Raw genomic sequence first — 21,188 nt, 5'->3', positions numbered from 1 at the left:
AGTCTCCACACCTTCTAATAGAGTAAAAAACAACAGATTATATTGCTGCCGCAAAATAGCTCTACAGTGTATTATTTCAATAAACAATTTACAGAGAATTTTTAGTGTGCAACACAATTTATAAACAATATACTTCCACACACAGAATTTCCACTGCAGAGAAGGCCACCTTTCAGGAATATTGCCTTGTGTGTGTTTCTTTCTCCACCCTGGATATGATTCTTTTCTTCTTCTTTTGACATCACACATGTTTCTAGTTCATACATATTTTGTATATTTTCTCTACAATTATTTTTTAATTTTTTTTTTAATAATTTCTTTGGTGTTTAAGAATATTCACATTTCCGGGCAATTGCCACCCTCTCTTTCTTTTTCTTCTTCCCATGAGGTCCACTGGCATTCCATGCTATCTTTTTTGTGTGTCTTGCTGCTGTTCTTTTAGATGTTTTGCCCAGAAGTTTTCCCGCATTTTAAGATCGTTAGTGTTTTCCTCTTATTTTCCTCCATTTTTCCATGTGGCTGACCTGTTATAACATAGAAGAAAAACAAAACAAAATAAAAAACAGGATTTCTTGGGCAGGAGGAACATTATGTTGTGACATAACTGGTAAATTCAGTGATAGATTCCATTGCTACAGAACCAGGACCACAGGGCCCTACTTATGAGCATATAAGAATAAACATTGTAACTGTGGGTGTAGCATATTCTAATTAGGATGACCAGATGTCCCAATTTTATAGGTACAATCCCGATTTTTGGGTCTTGTCCTTATATAGGCTCCTATTACCTCCACCACCGTCCCAATTTTTCACATTTGCTGTCTATTCACCCTAATTCTAATGCTAAAGCTTCATTATATAACTGTACAGTGTACGTATCTTTTTGTACAGGAACTGAAAGATCCTCACTGTAGGGATGAAATGGCTGCTGCTCGAGGTGCTCTGAAGAAGAATGCTACTATGCTGTACACGGCATCTCAAGCGTTTCTCCGTCACCCTGATGTAGCAGCCACTAGGGCCAACAGAGATTATGTCTTCAAACAAGTACAAGAAGCAATAGCTGGTATCTCTAACGCTGCACAGGCCACCTCACCAACCGATGAGAACAAGGGGCACACTGGTATTGGAGAACTTGCTGCAGCACTAAATGAATTTGATGTAAGTATTAAATGTGTGCGCAACATGACACACCTTTCAGGAAATGCCACGTACCTTTTGTCAAAGAGAATTTGAACAGTCTATGCTTGCTTTGTACACAGTTTTCTTTTGGTAGGCTGCAGAAAGCAAGTGGCATGTGGTCTTTAAATTTTAATGAGAAATAGCTTTTGCTTTCAGTGAATGCTAGAACTTCCAAGCCATTGTTTGCATTCTTCGGCTGTGACTGACAGAGGCAAAGAAGTCTCTCTTCTTTTGCCTTAGCCTCAGCAAAATCTTATCCAGCTAAACTGTTCAAGTTGGTTGGTAGTCTGATTAATCTGGTTGCCTTAGTTCTGTTAAAGAGTTGAGTTTTAAGAGTGTCTTTACCTACTTTGCTGAAAAAGAAAAGCTGTGATTTATGATGATTTGGTTGTTGTCACAGGCAAAATCAGTGCAGAAAGATAGAAATACATGTTCTTCGCTGAAATGTTGAAGGAGCTATGCCCAACTGGTTGTTCATTAGATTCTTGCCCCTCACCTACAGGGATATTTTCAGAGAAGACCGCTGCTACTAGCTTTTGTGCAGACAGGGTGCCACTGCCTTCAAGATTGAGGCGGTGACAAAGCCCATGGTTAAAGCCTTGTCAATGACTTCTTAGTTCTAAGTTTCCCCCATCACATTTTTGTGGAATTCCATTGAGAAGGCATTTTTGGAAGAGCTCTAGATGCATCATTTCGTTGGCAGGGCCTGACAAAATTCACCCTGTGGTCTTTAAGGAACTAGCTGAAGCAGTCTTGGAACCATTAGTGATTATCTTCATGAATTCATGGAAGATGGGTGATATCCAAGATGACTGGAGAAGGGCAAACATAGTACTTATCTTTAAAAACAGGAACAAAGAGGACCTGGGGAATTACAGACCAGTTGGCCTAACTTTGATATCTGCAAATATACTGGAACAAATTATTAAACAATTAATTTGTAAGCACCCAGAGGGTAATAGAGTGATGAATAATAGCCAACGTGGATTTATCAAGAACAAATCATACCAAACCAACCTAATTTCCTTCTTTGACAGGTTTCCAGGCCTAGTGGATAGGAGAGAAGCAATACACGTGTTATATCTTGATTTTATTAAGGCTTTTGATGCAGTCGCACATGATGATCTTATAAGCAAACTAAGGAAATGTGGTCTAGATGGAATTACTGTAAGGTGATGCACAACTGGCTGAAAAACTATACTCAGAGTAATTTTCAATGTTTTGCAGTCAAATTGGGAGTATGTATCTAGTGAGGTCCCACAGGGATGTGTTCCTGGGTCCAATGCTATTTAGTATTTTAATTCATGTCATATAATGGAGTGAAAAGTATGGTTATCAAATTTGTGAATGACACCAAGCTAGAAGGGGTTACTAGCACTTTTAGAGCAAGGGGTTCACATTCAGTTCATGGTCCAGTATAACCCCCAGATCCTTTTCAGCACTGCCTAGCTAATTATTCCCTGTTTTGTACTTGTCATTTTTCTTCATGAATGCAGTATTTTGTATTTGTCTTTACTGAGTTTTGTCCTGTTGCTGTCATACTAATTCTGCAATATATCAAGATTGTATTGAATTCTAAATATAGATTCTAAGACCAGAAGGGACCATTGTGTTCATCTAGTCTGACCTCCTGTATAACACAGACCAGAAAACTTCTCCAGAATAAATTCCAAGAATATATTGTTTAGAAAAACAGCCCATCTGGATTTAAAGATTGTTGTAATGAAGAATCCACCATGATCCTTGGTAAATTGTTCCACTCATTAATTACTCTCACCCTTAAAAATATTACACTGTATTTCCAGTCTGTCACCAACCAGGCCATGGGCAGTCATGCCTAGTGGTGAAGGCAAGAGTTCAACCTATGAGTTAGAGCTGGGTCCAGGGTGAGTGGAGTACAGGAAACAAGCTGATCTATCAGTACCAGAGGGGCAGAAGCCAAATGCCAGAACAGGAGGGTCAACCGGAGTCATAAGCCAGCAGAGGCAAAGCCAGGGTTCAAAACCAAAACACTGAAGCTACTGGGGAGCCGGGCAGGATCATACACTGGACGCAGGCTGAGACAAGCAGGAGCAGGGAACTGGAATAAGCAGGAGCAAGGACTGGAATAAGGGCAAGCACTGCTGTGAGTCTAGTATGGATTGAGCAGCCTATGAACTGTGTGGGGGCCAGGCTTTTAAGCAGCACAGCTAAACCAGCAGCCAGTCAGGGGTTGTGGCTGTCTAAGAGGTCTAAGGCAGTGATTCTCAAACTTTTTTTTTCCATGGACCACTTGAAAATTGCTGAGGGTCTTGGCGGACCACTTAACGATCTTTCCAAATGTTGTTTGTACCATTAGTTAAGTATTGTAAAGGGCTTTGGATAAATATATAAAAAAACCTATATATAAAAAAACCTTAATAATAATAAATGTTTTTTAGTTCTACAAATAAAAGCACAAAACTCATATTTTAATATCAGTAGTCTTACCTTTCTAATGAAATGGTTGTGCCCTCTCCCCCCCCCCCCCCCCACAGCAGCCCCGGAGCTGGGAAGGAGGGCTATTTCCTGCCGGCGGCCACAGCCCTGGGGCTGGGGAAAGTCGCCTCTTTCTCTGGCTGCTGCAGCCCAGCACATCCCAAATTTCTCCCACCTACTTCCTATTCCCCCCAAGGCCACCGCCTCACCTTACATGTGCGTCTTCTCCAGGGTCCAGGCACCTAATTAATGGAGCCATGTCTGCGCGGCTCCACTAATTAGGTGGGTGGCCCTTCATTCTCTTGTGTGCGGCCACCCAGGCGCGCACCTTAGAGAGAACTATCCGCGGACCACATGAATGGAGCTTGCAAACCACTGGTGGTCCACGGACCACAGTTTGAGAACCTCTGGTGTAAGGCAATGCAGCTGGGCTCATTGGTTGCCTAGCAGCGCACTTAATCTGGGAGCAGGACAGCAGTTGTTCCTAGCTGGTCTGGTCCCTGACACATCTGAATTTATCTAACTTCAGCTTCCACCTATTGGATCATGTTATACTTTCCTCTGCTAGATCGAAGAGCCCATTATTAAATATTTGTTCCCCATGTAGGTACATATAGTCACCCTTAACTTTCCCTTTGTTACTCTAAATAGACTGACCTCCTTGAGTCTACCACTATAAGGCATGTTTTCTAATCCTGAATCCTCTCCAATTTATTAACAAACTTCTTGAATTGTGGACAGCAGAACTGGACACAGTATTCCAGTAGCAGCTGCACCAGTGAAACATTTGGAGATAAAATAACCTCTCTACTCCTGTTTATGCATCCCAAGATTGCATTCGCTCTTTTGGCCACCATGTCTCTCTGGGAGATCATGTTCATCAGATTATCCACCATTACCTCCAAATCTTCTTTAGAGTTACCACTTCCCAGAACATAGTCCCCCATCCCGAAAGTATGGCCTACATTCATTGCTCTTAGCTGTATACATTTACCCTTCGCCGTATTAAAATGCATAGTTTGCTTGAGCCCAGTTCACCAAGCGATCTAGATCTCTCTGAATCAGTGACCTGTCTTATTTACTATTTACCATTCCCACAATTTTTGTGTCATCTACAAACTTTATCGGTGATAATTTTTTTTTTTTTTGGCCTTCCAGGGCATTGATAATGATGTTAAATAGCGTAGGGCTAAGAACAGATCTCTGCTAGACCCCACTGGAAACAGATCCACTTGATGATGGTTCCCAGTTTACAGTTACATTTTGAGACCTTTCAGGTAGCTATAGAAGCAGCAAAGAATCCTGTGGCACCTTATAGACTAACAGACGTTTTGCAGCATGAGCTTTCGTGGGTGAATACCCACTTCTTCGGATGCAAGTCACTTGCATCCGAAGAAGTGGGTATTCACCCACGAAAGCTCATGCTGCAAAACGTCTGTTAGTCTATAAGGTGCCACAGGATTCTTTGCTGCTTCTACAGAACCAGACTAACACGGCTACCCCTCTGATACTTCAGGTAGCTAGTTTTGAATCCAATTAATGTGTGCCATGTACATTTTCTTATTCTAGTGTTTAAATCAAAATGTTGTGCAGCACTGTCAGGAGGTCACCGGGCAACTCATCCCGGCTGGGAGCTGGCTTAGGCAGGGGCAGGTGGATGCTGGTGTAAGGTCAGCTAGCAAGAGCCACACCCTCTCCCCTTTTGTCCACTTGATCCTTCCTAAATATGTTATAATAATTGATGATAGCATTCCAATTGTGCTAATCATCCCACCAGGTGTCAATAATACCAACTAGATCAATATTATACTCATATATGAGCAATTCCAATTCCTCTTGTTTGTTACCCATGTTCGTAGCATTACTGTATAGGCAATTCAAGAATTTCTTCTCTTCATTCCTTTGTTTACTTGATTAATTTTGTTCTCAACATCTATATTTTGTGCTAACTCAGTGCTTATATCTTCACTCTTTTGACTCTTCCCCTTTGCTGTTAGTTGAACTCCCTCCTAACTACTCTAGCCAGCCTATGCCCAGGGAGATTGGCTTCCCTTCTACTCTATCCCCATAGATGGACCAAAGTTCCACAAAACCAAAGTTCTCCACACTACACCACTTACCTAGCCAGCAATTCACTTCTGGAATCTTTTGTCTTCTGTCTTCCCTTGCTTGTGGGACAGGAAGGATCACAGAGAAGATGGCTTGGACATTCTTCTTCAGCATGCTTCTGAATTCCCTGAGGTCTTCTGTTTGCTGCAGGAGATCCTGAAACAGACTATCATTAGCGCTGATATGAACCATCAACAATGGATCCTTGCCCGTAGACTTCAGAAGCCTGTCCAATCTTAGAGTGATTCTTGTGTCTTGGCTCCAGGAAGGCAGCACACTGTTCTGCTGTCCTCATGTCCCCTGCAGAATGGTCATTCACTTCTTCAGAGTATTGAATCTCAAACAAGAATCATCTGTCTTTCTTGGATTGTTGGAGAACTCTTTGCAGGTAAGCTTGATTTTTTTATAGGTTTGGTCAAACTGCCATCCACACATGTCTTCTATATCTCTCTCCTTTTCCTGGGATGTGCTGGAATTTAAGAGGTATCTTCCATAGTTTCCATGCTGAGGACTTCATATGGATTTGAAATTTCCGGCTGTGTGGAATTCCTGCTGCTGCTCTTCTCTCTGGAGGCCACAGTCTGGCTATCCTTGTCTGTCTCCAATTATATAGAATGACACCATAACCTTTTACCTCCTCTCTGACTTCCACTCTTGCCAATTCCTTTTATGCCCATCACCATTCTTCCTTGAACCTGAGCTACTGATGTTTTCTGAACTTCCTCATCTAGGAACTCTTCGGCTGCTCTTATTTTCATTAGTGTCTCAACTTCCCCTTCCAATCCAATAATCTTTTTCTTCAGCATAGCCACCAATTTACATTTCATGCGCAGGAAATCTCATCTGGCTTCAGGCAGGAAGATAACATGGCACATCTGTTGCAGGTCACCACCACTGTTCCATCACTGGCCATCCTAATATCACACATAGAGCTGAACCTGGAAGGAAAGCCTCTCACACTCCCGCTCCAAACTCTTTCGGAAACTCCCCTGTTAGCTGCCTCTGTTTGTGGCTCTTGACTTCACCTAGCAAGTGACTTTGTATATCAAGTCTCCCCTGCTTAGTCCTCACCTCACAACCAAGGTGTAATTAGGCACTCAGGGTATGTCAACACTGCAATGTAAACCTGTGTTTCTTAACTGGGCTTGAGCATCTACACTAATTTGTAGCCCCAGGTTAGAAATTGTTGAACCCTTCGTCCTGGTCTGGAGTTTCAGCATCTACACTGCATTATGTTGGCCTTGGTCCAAACAACCATATTCCAGACTGCCCAGTGCCTTCCCAAAATGTGGCCGCTCTAGCCCTTTGTCCATGGGAAGACTTGACTGTCCAGAGGACAAATAAAATCAGCCTGTGGGATCGTGGGACACTATTGGTGGCCTCCCAGGGCATAAATCCGGTGAGGCTGCATCTACATCTACAGTGCAAAGCAATAGAGCTTGAATCCTGGGTCCTGGCTTGACTCAGGCTCAGACATCCATCCCCATGAGGTTCGGGGTTCTGGGACCTTGGGCCTGAGTCCTGGGCTAGTTCAACTTGTGTGTAGACGGAAGGAGGGTTATGCTTGAGCCTAAGTTTGAACCCTGGGCTTGGATTGCAGCATAGACATACCCCCAGAGACGTCAAATAGCTGGGCTGATCCATGCTCCAGGGCCCTGCTCTGCAGCCTATACAGAGAGAACAAACAAGCAGTCAAACCAACAAACTTTACCCTAGTCTACTGAATGCATATCTAGCCACTGTGATCCAAGCATTTTTCCCCACCAGGATGGACTACAGTAATTCATTATAGCAGAGCTGTCCCTCTGATGTGGTTAAAATAAAGATTAAACTATAAGATTAAGATTAATCTACAACTAAGAGATTAAGACCAGATTTCTGTTTGAAGCTTGACTTTATAAATGCTCTAATATCTATATGGTTATTTGGATTGCCTTGAAATTTGGTGTGCCTCATGGGGAGGCGGGTATGGTCACTGATCCAATTTGGAGTCATTTGACCAAGAGATACAATCCCTGCAGAAAACCATGAAAAACCCAACCCCCAGCTTTTCTTAAAGTTGACACATTCTGGGACTGTTTTTAGTGCACAGATAGGGATCAAACCAGGGTTCAGATCATTGCCCCAGGGGCTCAAATATTCAAGAATTATCCCAATGGAGTCATTGGCACCCATCAGTCCTTTGGGGGAAATGAAATTAAAATATTTATTTAAAAAAGAGTTTGCTTCTTCAGTTAGGCATGTGCCCAGCATTCTAATACACATGCACCTATTGACATGCCCAATCGATTACAACGAATGTGTGCAGACAGAGGAGTTAACATGACTGTTAGCCTTCACCATTGTACACCTGCTTCATATCTCAAGGGATTAAACAGTAGTTCTTTGAACCCCAATCACCCGGTGTCATCTTGAGTCCCACCTCGGACAGAAATCTGGGAAAGATAGAAAGGCATTTGGCTAAAATCTCTGTCAGGTTTTTTTGTTTTGTTTTTTTGAGGGGAGGGAATCAAAGTATTTTCTTAAAAATTGTTGTTGTTTTTTAAATTGGCATGCAAATGCCTTCCCTCAGTGGTGTGGGAGGGCATCTTAGGGGGCAGAGAAGTGGGGGGAATAGGAGTGAGATTCATTTGGGGGTTGCATCGAGGGGAGGGGTAAATGGGGGTAGGTAGTAGGGGAGGTGAGAGGAGTTGGGGGGCTCATGAGGGGGAGGGACATGGGGTGAGTGGCAGGAAGACTGGCAGAGAATAGGGTCAGGGGGCTGTCATCCCCACATTTCTCTTTCTGGGTGTGTGCCAGGATCTAGTGGTGGTCTGAGGCCTTCTCCCCACCCCACCCGACGTGAGCTGAGATCTGCGTATCCCTGCCCCCACCAGGGACTCTGATCACCGCTACCTTCCTCCTTGTGTGTGTGTGCCAGGATTTGGGGGGGGGGCTACTTGTCTAGGGAATCTGAGCCCCTCTCCAATCCCCCTGCCCCATGTGGGATGGATCTTGGGGGGCTTTGCCTTTCTGGGATGTCTGAGCCCTGTTCCTTGACCCCCATGTCTGTGCCAAGGACTGGGGGGACCCCTACCCATCTGTGGGGATCTAACCCCCCTCCATGTGCCTCCTTATGTGAGACAAGTTCTGGGGGACTTGCCTTTCTCGGGGGGTGGGAGGGCAGCAGTCAGAGCCCCTCTCCCTACCTTCCCTCATGTGAGCTGGGATATCCTGGGTCCCTGCTGAGTGGGAGTGTCTGAACCCCTCCCTCTGATTGTGCCAGGGTCTGGGGGTGGGGGGTCTGGTGGCCCCAGCCCATCTCTGGGAGCCTGACCCCCTCCATGCCGCCCTCATATAAGCCTGCTCTGGAGGAGTCTTGCTTTTCTGGGAAGGTGTCTGAACCCCTCTCGTTAGCCCCTCCCCCCACAAGAGCCTCCCCCCGGGTGTGTCTAAGCCCCACTCCCTCCCCCTGTGTATGTGTGCCAGGATCTGTGAAGCCCCTACCCATCTATGGGAGTCTGACACGCCCCCACCCTTGTGTGAATCAGGTTCTTGGGGGAATTGAGCCCCATTCCTTGCCCCCTTGATATGAGCTGGGATCTGGGGTACCTTGTCCCTCTAGGGGAGTCTGAGCCCATCTCCTTACCCTTCCACCTGGCCCATGTGAGCCACAATCTGGGGAAGCCCTGCCTGTCTGGGTGGGGAGCTTAGAACAGCCATGCTGGGCGCCTGTATCAAGAACACACTACCGACACCGGGTGAGGAGCTGAGAACGGGCAGGCTTGACACCATCAGAAACTCTCCATCATGGAGGAGTGGGAATGAGAACACCCACTAACATGAATGGAGCAGTTCCCATTGATCTGAGCTATTTTTTCAGGCCGCAATCCTCTCCATTGGGCATCCTCTTTAACCTGAGAACATCCCATTCAGATGTGTGGCTCACTTCACGCCTCTCCCGGCCTGCTGTGCTGCTGCTAGGTGTGTAGTGCCCCTCCCGTCCCTTCTCCAATCTCTCTAATGACAGCAGCGGAGCAGCAGCTCTGCTAGAGGTAGGGTCATGCCATTCTGGAAGGGCAGGAGTTGCCACTGGGACGCCTCAACTCTGCCTTAGCAATGGTTTTTGGGCATTGAGTTGTAGCTAAGGTTGAAGGTGGAAGCAACGTAGATGCTCCATCTCACTTAGAACTTGATTCCTCAGCAGGCTGGGCCTTTTCAATCACTTTACAGTTGTGATCCACTTGTCTCCTTGTCTGTATTGGGGCAAATAGGAGCAGAGGAAGGAAACAGGGTTACGGGATCTGGGGAGGTAGAAGGAGCAGAGGGGACAGGAGCTAGAGTAACAAGTGCATTGGAGCACTGGAGGAGAGGAGCTGGAGCCAGGAGATTGGCAGTAGGAGGAGGCCAGGGTGTGTGTGTGGATGAGAGCAGAGGGGAACAGACTGTGCCCACTAGAGAACACTCCCCTCCAGAACCTGGAATTGAACCCAGGCATCCTCAGTCTCTGTGGTCCTCTGCTATCCGCAAATAGCTGTGAGACCCACCGGTAAAGTATATGGGATCATGTAATTAAAGATTGTGTCATAATGCATAGCAGCAAAGGAGACAGATTAAATTTGCAGAGCCAGCCTCAATTCTGGCATTTTCTGGCCTTTGAGTGCTTGACTTTCAGGGGCGGCTCCAGGCACTAGCTGGGGCGGCAAGCCGTGGTGGGCGGCCTGGTGGTCGCGGTAAGGGCAATTCGGCAGTGGGTATGCCAAAGGCGTGGGGCTGGCAGATCACCCGCAGAAACACAGCCAAATCCGCGTGACCAGCAGACCGCCCGAAGGCGTGCTGCCGAAGGCTACCTCACTGCCGTGCTTGGGGCGGCAAAAACCATAATTGACTTTGCAATTGAAGCATCGCTGTAACGTAGGTTTTTAAAATGTAATTTATTATTTTGATTGTGGTAGTGTCCTAAATGTTTTCCACATTCAGAAACAGACCCCAAAGTGTGCCTTTTAAGATGAACATCCGTACTCTGTTTTCTGCATTAGCTACCATGCAGAGTCCCAGGTGCAAAATGAAGGTGCCGGTTCGGATCTATAAAACCCTAAATGAATCTGAATCAGAGTTATCTGAGAGCTGTTGAGAGAACAGCTCTTCCCCTCCCCCGGTTGTTCTATCTATTTTTTTCCTTGGATTTAACACTGTAGTGGCTGATGACATGGCTTCTCAATGGGGAGCCTATGTCTCTGGAATATGTTCCCTCTGCTAGAGCTTGGTACCTTCAGTGCACATTGTAAGACACAATTAATTTTATCAAGCTTTTCCTCTGTCTATACAGGGGTATTTAATGTGCCTTTGATTGCCTCATCCAGAAACACATAATAAGAAAAGCAGATGTTGATGGTTTTGGTTCCAGTTTAATTTGTCCAGTTTAAATATCCGCACTCACATTCATTTAGATGATCTTACACCACAGAAAATTGTGTGAGTAAAAAAAAAATGATTCTGTTATTGAGGAAAAAGTTTAAAATTGTTTTTGTCTTGGGTTTTTTAAATGATTTTTTTATAGTGTATGGTGACATGTTTCTTCTATGCTGGGTGTCAATTTAAATGGTCTAGCAAATATCGGTAGCCTTGGAAATGGTCAATTGTGCTTAATCAATATTGACTTTATTAATCCTATTTTTTGTTAATTTTTGCCATAAATATGTTGTTAAATGGCACGTAATCTTAACATTGCCATTATGTTAATATGTCTTTAAAAGTATTGATGTTTATCACTGCTAGCATGGAGCAGAATTGCTAGTACAGTGTCAAAAGCCTTAATAATACATAAAAGGACAAATTCACCTCTGGCAAATGTATTGACTTCAGCAAAAATAAACCTGATTATGAAGGATCTGAAATTGGCCAACAACAACAACAACAACAACAAAATCTCTGTGTAGAAATTGCAGGACCCTATGTATAAAGTGTGACCCACCTGGGTTTAAACTCATTTTTGATTTGTGCTTTTCAAAACTTCTTTGTGCTCATAATGAATGTTCTGTATCTTCTGATCAAACTGATCATATTTTTCATATTGAAGTTATTGTGGCTTTAAACTGTGGGTCAAGATTTTAGGAATCCCATATTTTTCAAGTGTCTGTACACACTTTTTTAAAATTCCCTTAATGGTGAGAATCCTATAAAATGATCAGAGTTTGATCTAATTGTACATTGGATCTTGCACAGGAGTTTTTTCCACATGGTATGGACAGCAGAATTTTGAAACTGACCATAATCATGTGATGCTTATCAGTTTCAAACTGATGCTGCTACCACTATCTGGAAAGGGCTACTGTTCAATGCAACAAGGGCCATTGTGCTTAGTGATAATAAATGCATTGATATTTGGGACTGAGAAGACTATGCAGGTCATCCGGTAGGATCCCCTGATTCTTCGTAGGAATATTCAGCCATCATTTCTCTTTCAGGTATTCTCTTTTCACACTTTTGCATGGTGTTGCAAGTGTAATAGATTCCTGTGTGATATGTAAAATCATAGTCATGTCATTCATGACCTGTAAGTGTACTTGTAAAAAATGTATATGTTTTTTTCTTCGTAATATTAAGAAGCAAAAACAAGTTATTTTCATGTGTCCACTTTACTGCGGACACAGAGGATTCATTTGAATATAATCTTGGTTTGCCTGCTTTTAGCCACTTTCACCTGAATGCTTAGCTGCAAACAGGGACTTACTCAGCCTTGTTCTTGAGGCTGAGACATCACTCTCTTTAGCCCTAAGATTACCTGTCCAACAAATGTTGCTTCAGTTGAGATGATTCTGAAATCACTTCTCTATGTGCTAACAGATCAAACAGGCCAGCATGACTGCAGCACAGGAAACAAGGGGATAGAGAGTATCAGGGGGTAGCCGTGTTAGTCTGTATCCACAAAAACAACAAGGAGTCTGGTGGCACCTTAAAGACCAACAGATTTATTTGGGCATAAGTTTTTGTGGGTAAAAAACCTCACTTGCAGAAATGAGGTTTTTTACCCACAAAGGCTTATGCCCAAATAAATCTGTTAGTCTTTAAGGGTGCACCGGACTCCTTGTTGTTTTTAAGGGGATAGAGAGAAACTTCTGACCCTCCTTATGATAGTATAACTTCAGCAAGGGAAAAGAATACCACTGTTAATCCTTTTGGTTGAGTAATTAGCATTGCTATATTAAACTTTCAGTATCTCCTGTAGTAAAAACTTGCATGAGCGGTAACCTGGCTTTTGATATGAAGTACATGCTAAAGGAACACCTACTGTAGGGCAAAAGAATCATTCTGCACCAAAGCAAGAGTGCAGATTTGTCCTTAAGCATAATCCCACTTGAAACTTCTTTTGCTGAGCTACTACAAATTTCAGACTCAACTTTCCATGGTTCAAAACATTGCTGTAATTTGAAAATACCTACATTGTTAGTGATTTGAAGTACTTTGTGAACCAAAATAGCCTGACATTTAGTTTAAAGCTTAAATTAGGTTGTACCTATCTTAAACACTTAAACTGTCATCTTTAAATAATTTCACATGGTAATTGTCATATTCTATGACATGTTGATTGTATACTGCAATGGAACAGTTACCTCTGTATGATTTGTATGTATCTTAGTCTTTGGAGGAGAACTATAATTTACTAGAGTTTGGAAATATTTTCTATAGGAATGAAAAGAGCTTATGAATCCATTTAGTCAGAGTTTGACACTTTGAAATATTGTTTAGTTTTAGAATTTTTCTTTTGTTTTCAACAGGCGATAGTAAGTGTGTAGTATTTGACATTGCTTACATTTAATGTAAGTATTATTGCTCTTGGTTTCAACTGGATAATTTGACTATTAATTAGGGTTTGATGTTTAATTTCCATACAATTTATCTGACTCTCTAGATTTTTGTTATGACCAATAACATACATACAAAAATTATTTTTCTCTAAATTCAGGGTTTATTAAAGAAAGAGAATAAGATATAATAGAAGAAAGGACAATCATTTTTTTTAAATATATAAAATGCAGAGTGGTGTTATAAGCAGAACTAGTTGTTCCTCATATTGGTAAAATTTCCTAACACTTTCCATTTTGAGACTTTGTTTTCAGTTCTGTATAGTTTTGTCAAACTTAAGACATTTAGGCTGAAAATGTTCCCGGTTTTTGGTTGTTTGTTTTTGTTTTGGAGTTTAAGCTAAAATGATTCAGCCATTTCCAAAGATGAAATACATTGTTTTCCCCATGTTAAAAAGTTCTTACAAGTGTCTCATTGAGAAGCTGTAATGCCTTCATGCTTTGGAGCAGGGACTTCAAATTTGGCATGAGGGTTGGTTTGGTGTCAGGGATGTAGCCTTTTGATGGCTCCATAAAAACTTGGCCAACTTATAAGCATTTGAGAAATCTTGATCCATGCATGCTCAGTTGAGACTTGTTAAAAATTGGCTGCTAAATTCTCCAAAGATTCCATAAACACTGAATATGCTCCATCCTAGGGGCTGAGCTGGACTCTCCCTGCATTTGCTCCTCCTGGTATCCAAAGACTGCTGTGGCACAAAGCACAGGAACTAAGAGCATCAACATAACTCATGCCCTGATTCAATGCTGCTGCATAGTGTACAAAGATCCATTTTGGTGTTAGTCATCCATGTTAAGGCTCTGTAACATACTTGTAAATCCATTCCCCAAAATACTCATAAAATCACTTCACTATTATTTTATTCTATTACAAGATAAAACTAGGTGTGTATGTTTGCCTTAGAGTGACCAATCTATAACAGTAGCTACTGGAGCCATTGGCTACTTATCCCTGACATGTGACAGAACTGTATCATCTTTGGAAACTCTGATCCATGCCATGCTTCTTATCAGCACTCCTGTGTGTCATACCTTTATTACATGGTGTCAGAACAAATTGAATCTTGGGCAAAAACGGAGCAAATTAAGCCATTTGAATACCTTCATTTGGAATACCTTAACCTGGTTGATAACTGAAGGCGATGGCTGGAACACTTCCAAACTTTTTTGGAGGCAAATGATATTGCAGAGAAATCAGTATTTAACCACTGCTGCAGGTTGAAGGCCCCAAGATATTGAAAATCTACGGTGTGGTCTATTGGAAGGAAAAAGAAGACTCCAAACTGCTAGACAAACTAATTCAAATGTTTCAATAATTCTGTGATCAATGGAAGCCTGTCATCTTGGAAAACACCTTTTCTTTATTACTAACCAGATGCCATATTAAATGATTGGGCATTGTCTTGCAGACCTATATAATAAAGCTAGATCATGTGAATTTGCACTTAACAGACGGACTGTTACAAAGTGAATTATTTGTCATATAACTGATAAACAAATCATAGTAAAGTTATTGTGAGAAACTGACTTGGCTTTGGGGCAAAACATGGAAGTTTGCAGGGCTAGTGAAAACAGTGCTTCTTAAATGCAATGAAAGATCTGGTGTGCATCTAATGAAAACTGCAAACCAAGGCACAAAACCAGAATACAATGGTATACAAATAGCAGAAAACACTTTTGTTTGTAATACATGTGGGAACAGTCACAGTGCGAAACAAAAGTGCTCAACATAAGAGGAACAATGTCATGTAGGCAATAAAAGTGACCATTTTGCAAAAGCATGTTGTTCTCAAAACAAATTGCGAAGAAATAAAAAGCAAACTACATTAATGAACATACAATTACAATACAAAGCTATGATGATGCTGACACAGAACTGTCTGTTAGACCTCAGTATATTTATAAAGCAAAGGTATACAATAGCTTGGTTTGTGACACTGCAAATTAATTAATTAATAGTAAATATCAGAATAGAAACTGGAGCAGTATATAATGGAATCACAGCAAAAAAATTGAATCATTTACAAAAAAAGATTGAGAACCGTGTATAGAAATACTAAGCTAAACTTGTCTAAATACACGGGATTCCATATATGATCAGCTTGTCTACCAAACAGGATACAAATGTAATTCTTAAAGAATTTGATGAGGCATTACTGAACTTCGATGCATTAAGGCTATAATACATTACAATGGTATAGGTCACAATGTCCCATTAAAAACGCACATAGAACATAAAGTCCCAGTAGCATTGGGAAACAAAAGTAAAAGCTGAAATTGATCAGGTGTGAAAATTAGATGTTGTTGAACAGATAGACGTAACTGACGTAAACAAAATTGCCTTGTAATAAAACCAAAAATAGTAAAGGATTTGTATAGATTCGAAAGAATAAGGCCATCCACCACAAATGCTTCCTCTTTAGAACAGTGGAGGAGATCATGCCTAGGCTTCAAAATGCAAGAGCCTTTTCATTTTTCAATAGGAGCCAATAGTTTTGCCAAGTACAACTTGGCAAAGAGTGCAAAACCTTCACCTTCAGATTTTCCTTTGGATGGATTAACATTTATATGATTTCCCCTCAGCAATCTCTAACTCATTCCCACCAGATATCATTGAGGCTAAGAGTTTGGTAAGATTTTTAAAAAGGATGGGACACTTCTATGGAGAATGAGAACAACCAGAGGTACAATGATTAAAAAAAAATTGAATAAGGGCTATAAACCCTCATGCTTCTGGGCTTAAGTCAACCTGTGGGTGAGTGGGCTAGGAAGAAACTTCTTCTATGGGCTCCATGAATATCCACCTAGGATTTCTTGAGCTTTCCTCTGAAGCATCTGATGCTGGCCACTGTCAGACTAGACAGACTACTGGTCTGATCCAATATGGCAATTCCTGTATTTTACATATGTTTGAGGATCTGACTGGGGTGGAGCTAATCGTTCTGTCCTGTTGAACTGGGACGATAATGATCAAGAACACAAGAAACTGTATAATGTTCTGCAGCTTGCCTGAGAAAAGAACCTTACATTGATGTGAAAGAAGTCTTGGCGTATGCTGAAATTCCCCCTCCCCCTTCCAAAAGTCACACTGCTCCTCTTGCCTAATACAATTCAGTTAATTCAGGCTACCTCTTTTCAGGGCTTCTTGCAGCTGGTACCCCTTGTAGACTCAAAAGTTCCTCAGTCTCACATATAGTACATCTCTGGCAGCTCTGGGCCCCCTACTCTCTCTGCCATCCCTCCGCTTAAAGGAGCAGAGAGGTTCTGAATGAGGGAACTGAGCTGCCCAGGTGTTGATGGTTTTGAAGAAGATGAGAAAAATATAGCAGTCTGAGCTGCTGTCTGCCACCCTAAAAGAGAACCATCACCTCCCGGTCCCCTCCACTACCTCCCATAGGAGACTTCTGCTTACTCCATTAGGGGAGAGGAGGAAGAGAGAGGAGCATAAATCAGAATGTCTCCAACTGAAGTGGAACAGCTGAGCAGCAGGATCGCTCTGCCCTGGAACGCAGAGCATTTGAACGATCCGAGCCAGAACTCTGTCCTAAATGTCTCTATTTGTGTGTTTAGATAAGTGGGCTATGTTGGTTTGTGGAAGTTGGTTTTTTAGAGGGGTTGGTTAACTGTAGACACTGGAACTCATTGTATCAGAGGGGTAGCCGTGTTAGTCTGGATCTGTATTCACCCACGAAAGCTCATGCTCCAAAACGTCTGTTAGTCTATAAGGTGCCACAAGACTCTTTGCTGCTGGAACTCATTGGGTACTCACCTCCGTCATGCAGCAGAGAAAAAAAACCGTTTGTAAACCATGTTATATGCATGGGACTCCAGTGTGTTGCACCTGTATTATTCAGCAAAAGTCTCTGCTGTCTATTTTTTGTAGAATAGCACCACCTGGTGGACTCTTGAATTATTTCTATTTCTATTCTGTACTATATAGCATTTCCTTTCCCTAAGTAAGTTAATATTACAGAAAGATATAGCAATTCATCATGAATATGATTTAGATTTTTTTATATACAATTAATTCTAAAATGATAATGATAAAATACTGTTTTTTGTTTCTTTCTTGGATGCCAAAAATAAACTTAAAAGCCAATGGGAAAACCAAGCCACTTGCACAACATCCTGTATCATTTCTTATTCAATACATTTACCATGTAATGAATTGAACATGGAGAGTAGAGCAGAATAGTAATCATTTTTTTTTTTTTATTCACACAATTTTCTGTGGTGTAAGATCATCTAAATGAATGTGTGTGCGGATATTTAAACTGGACAAATTAAACTGGAACCAAAACCATCAACATCTGTTTTTCTTATTACGTGTTAGCTGTAATCAGAAAAATGTGAGGAAGCAGGCTGCTAGACCACAAAGTGGATAAATGAATTGCAATACTGGCATTATGACTTTTATATATAATAACTGAGAAACATCAAGCAATGCAAGTAGAGCTATTAGAAGCCTGGAATATAATTTTCTTTGGTTTTATACATTTTTGGGGGTAGGACACTTCTTTCTGTCTGAGGTAGTTATACGGCTCCTATTACTGTAGTATCGGAGGGCCTCACCATCTTTTCATGTATTTATCTTCACATCACCCTGGGTGTTAGGGAAGTACAATCCTTATTTTACAGTTAGCACTGATTGATTGAGGCCCAGATCCTCAAAGGTATTAATAATCCTAACTTCCATTGAAATAAATGGATTATTTTTTTTAAAAAAGGTAGAATGGAAATACAAATTAATTTAGTGTTTTTGTTGTACAGTCATTCTGTAATTTATTATTGAATAGCTTTATCATGCAATAAACAGAGGGAGTATAGAAGAATAGTAACCAATGCCCACTGGATTAGAACAAATTGAAATTGAGATAGATTTACTTCTAAAAGTTTTGATAGATTCTCTTTAGATTCTGCCATGGGGAGAGGCAATTTTTGTTGTCTTTAAAAAGATTGGGGAAAACAAACAAACCAACAAGCCTCATTCTTCTCCTTAATGAAAATCTCATTGCATTGACTTTTGTATTAAGTGTAAAATGATGATTTATTAATACTTGGGTCGGGGGGAGGATCTATAATCCATGAAGCTGTCTGGTGAAGTGCATAAACATTAAAGTTAAAATTATGTTTTTCAAAGGAAGTTATCTAAGCCTTTCTCCCATGCTGATTCTTCTTTTACTTTTCAGATACGTGTGTACACAGGCCATCAGAGCAGTTTTCATCGGTACAGGCCAGTTCTTGCAAACCTTTTAATAGGGGTAGTTAAGAATATAAGAATAGCCATGCTGGGTCTGACCAAGGGTCCATCTAGCCCAGTATCCCATCTTCCAACAGAGGCCAATGCCAGGTGCTTCAGAGGGAATGAACAGGTTATCATCAAGTGATCCGTCCCATCACCCATTCCCAGCTCCTGGCAAACAGAGGCTAGGGACACCATCCCTGGCCAGCCTGGCTAACACCCAGTTTTGTTGTGACTCTTCACAATCTGCTTTGGACTTAACTGCCTTGAGTAGTTTTGGATCATCTTTAAATTTTGCCACCTCACTATTTACTCCTTTTTCCAGGTCATGTGGTGTTAATATATTTAATAGTGCTGGTCCCAATACAGAACCCTGGGGGACACCACTATTTACCTCTCTCCATTTTGAAAACTGACCTTTTATTCCTACCCTTTGTTTCCTATCTTTTAACCAGTTACCAATCCATGAGAGAACTTTCCTCTTTTCCCATGACACCTTACTTTGCTTAAGAGCTTTTGCTGAGGGACCTTGTCAAAGGCATTCTGAAAATCTAAGTTCCCTATATCCACTGGCTCACCCTGGCCAGATGCTTGTTGACCTCCCCGGCCACCAAAGAATTCTAGTAGATGGGTGAGACATGATTTCCCTTTACAAAAAACATATTGACTTTTCTCCAAGAAATTAGGTTCATCTATGTGTCTGATAATTCTGTTTACTATAGTTTCAACCAATTTGCCTGGTACTGAAGTTAGACTTACCAGCCTGTCATTGCTGGGATCGTGTCTGGAGCCATTTTTAAAAATTAGTGTCACATTAGCTATCCTCCATTCATCTGGTACAGAAGCTGATTTAAATTATAATTTACATACCACAGTTAGTAGTTCTGCAATTTCACATTTGAGTTCCTTCAGAACTCTTGGGTGAATATCATCTGGTCCTGGTGACTTATTACAGTTTAATTTATCAGTTTGTTCCAAAACCTCCTCTAAAGACACTTCAATCTGGGACAGTTCCTCAGATTTGTCACCTAATGGCTCAGGTTAGAGAATCTCCCTCACATCCTCAGCCATGAAAACCAATGCAAAGAATTCACTTAGTTTCTCTGCAATGGCCTTATCTCCCTTTAGTGCTCCTTTAGCGTCTTGTCTGTCCAGTGGTCCCACTGATGGTTCAGCAGGTTTCCTGCTTGTGATGTACTTTAAAAAAATGGTGTTACTTTTTGAGTTTTTGGGTAGCTGTTCTTCAAAAAATAAATGTTGGCCTTCCTGACTTACACTTCACTTGCCAGAATTTATGCATCTTTCTGTTTCCTCAATAGTTCTTACTACTGTGATTAGTCCAGTTGTAACAGGCATGGTAATAAGTACCAAGGGCAAATGTGTGGTCCCACTGAAGGCCAAAACACTTACTGATTTCAATAGAGAGAGGATTTCACTCCAGCTTTTTGAAGTTTACTCAATGCCTACTAACTTGGGTGAATAATGCCAGTGCTGCCATGGCTCTGAAGCCAAGCACCTGCAATGTAAGAGTTAAACAATTGAGCACTGTTAGTTATACAGTTTAACTGTCATTTGTTGTCATCCAATTTCCTATTAAATATATATTTTAAATTTAACTTACTACCTCTCTCTAGCTTTTCTTAATTTTTCTCTCTCTTCCTGGTTTTGCACTTCTTATGCTTATCTCTCCTACTACCACCGCCTCTCCCTTTCCATTACGTTCTCTTCCCTTCTCCTCTTTGTTCTTTACCTCCAAAATACTCTCAATATCCTATTTTGTTTTTGTAACTTAGCCCATCATTTCCTTGCTGTCTTTCTTATATGCACTCCACCACTCTTTCACCCACATCACCTCATATGTAGGGCTTGGAAATTGGACCAGATAGCTAATAGCCAGAGAACCAAGCCATTAAACAAGAAAGATTGGAGACTTCTCTCTAGGGCACTGCCAGTCCAGGAAGGAAGCCAACCCTTCTTCCTCACCAGCTTCTGAGAAAGTGTAGGTGTTGGCATTCCTATCAGGTTGCTTTTCTAGTCTCTACTCACGAGCTCCAACTATTCAGAGACTGACAAGAAAGACGGTGTCTAACACATTTGAAGTTGATCCCGCCAACTACGTCTTGCTGTTTCAAGGGAGGGGAAGCATTCCATCCATGTGTTTTCTTATCCCAACCCAGAGCTGCCTTGTTGCTCTCTGTGTGCATTTTCCTGCTATTTTAACACTTCCTCAGCTTTCTGGTTGTTGCGAGGGGCTGTGCTATTCTGCCTGTCCCTCTGCCTCTTTTTCTGAATTATCCTTTCCAGTGAATGGTTACATTGTTTTCTTCTGTTGCTGGTCACAGCTTTCCCAGACAGCA

The 21,188-nt window shown here is 41.7% G+C and overlaps 1 protein-coding gene across 3 annotated transcripts in view; it reads left to right on the top strand.

The window, feature by feature from the left end:
• The window catches only part of CTNNA2 (catenin alpha 2), a 765,838-nt gene that overhangs the window by 212,872 nt on the left and 531,778 nt on the right, over positions 1-21,188 (top strand). For all 3 annotated transcript variants that reach the window (XM_045017825.1, XM_045017826.1, XM_045017827.1), the window contains exon 6: positions 892-1,158. In XM_045017825.1, coding sequence (XP_044873760.1) covers positions 892-1,158 — 267 coding nt within the window. The remainder of the gene's footprint in view (positions 1-891; positions 1,159-21,188) is intronic.

Source organism: Mauremys mutica, chromosome 5 (genome assembly GCF_020497125.1).
Source record: "Mauremys mutica isolate MM-2020 ecotype Southern chromosome 5, ASM2049712v1, whole genome shotgun sequence".
Lineage (NCBI taxonomy): Eukaryota > Metazoa > Chordata > Testudines > Geoemydidae > Mauremys > Mauremys mutica.
This window is presented reverse-complemented; position numbering and strand designations above follow the sequence as displayed.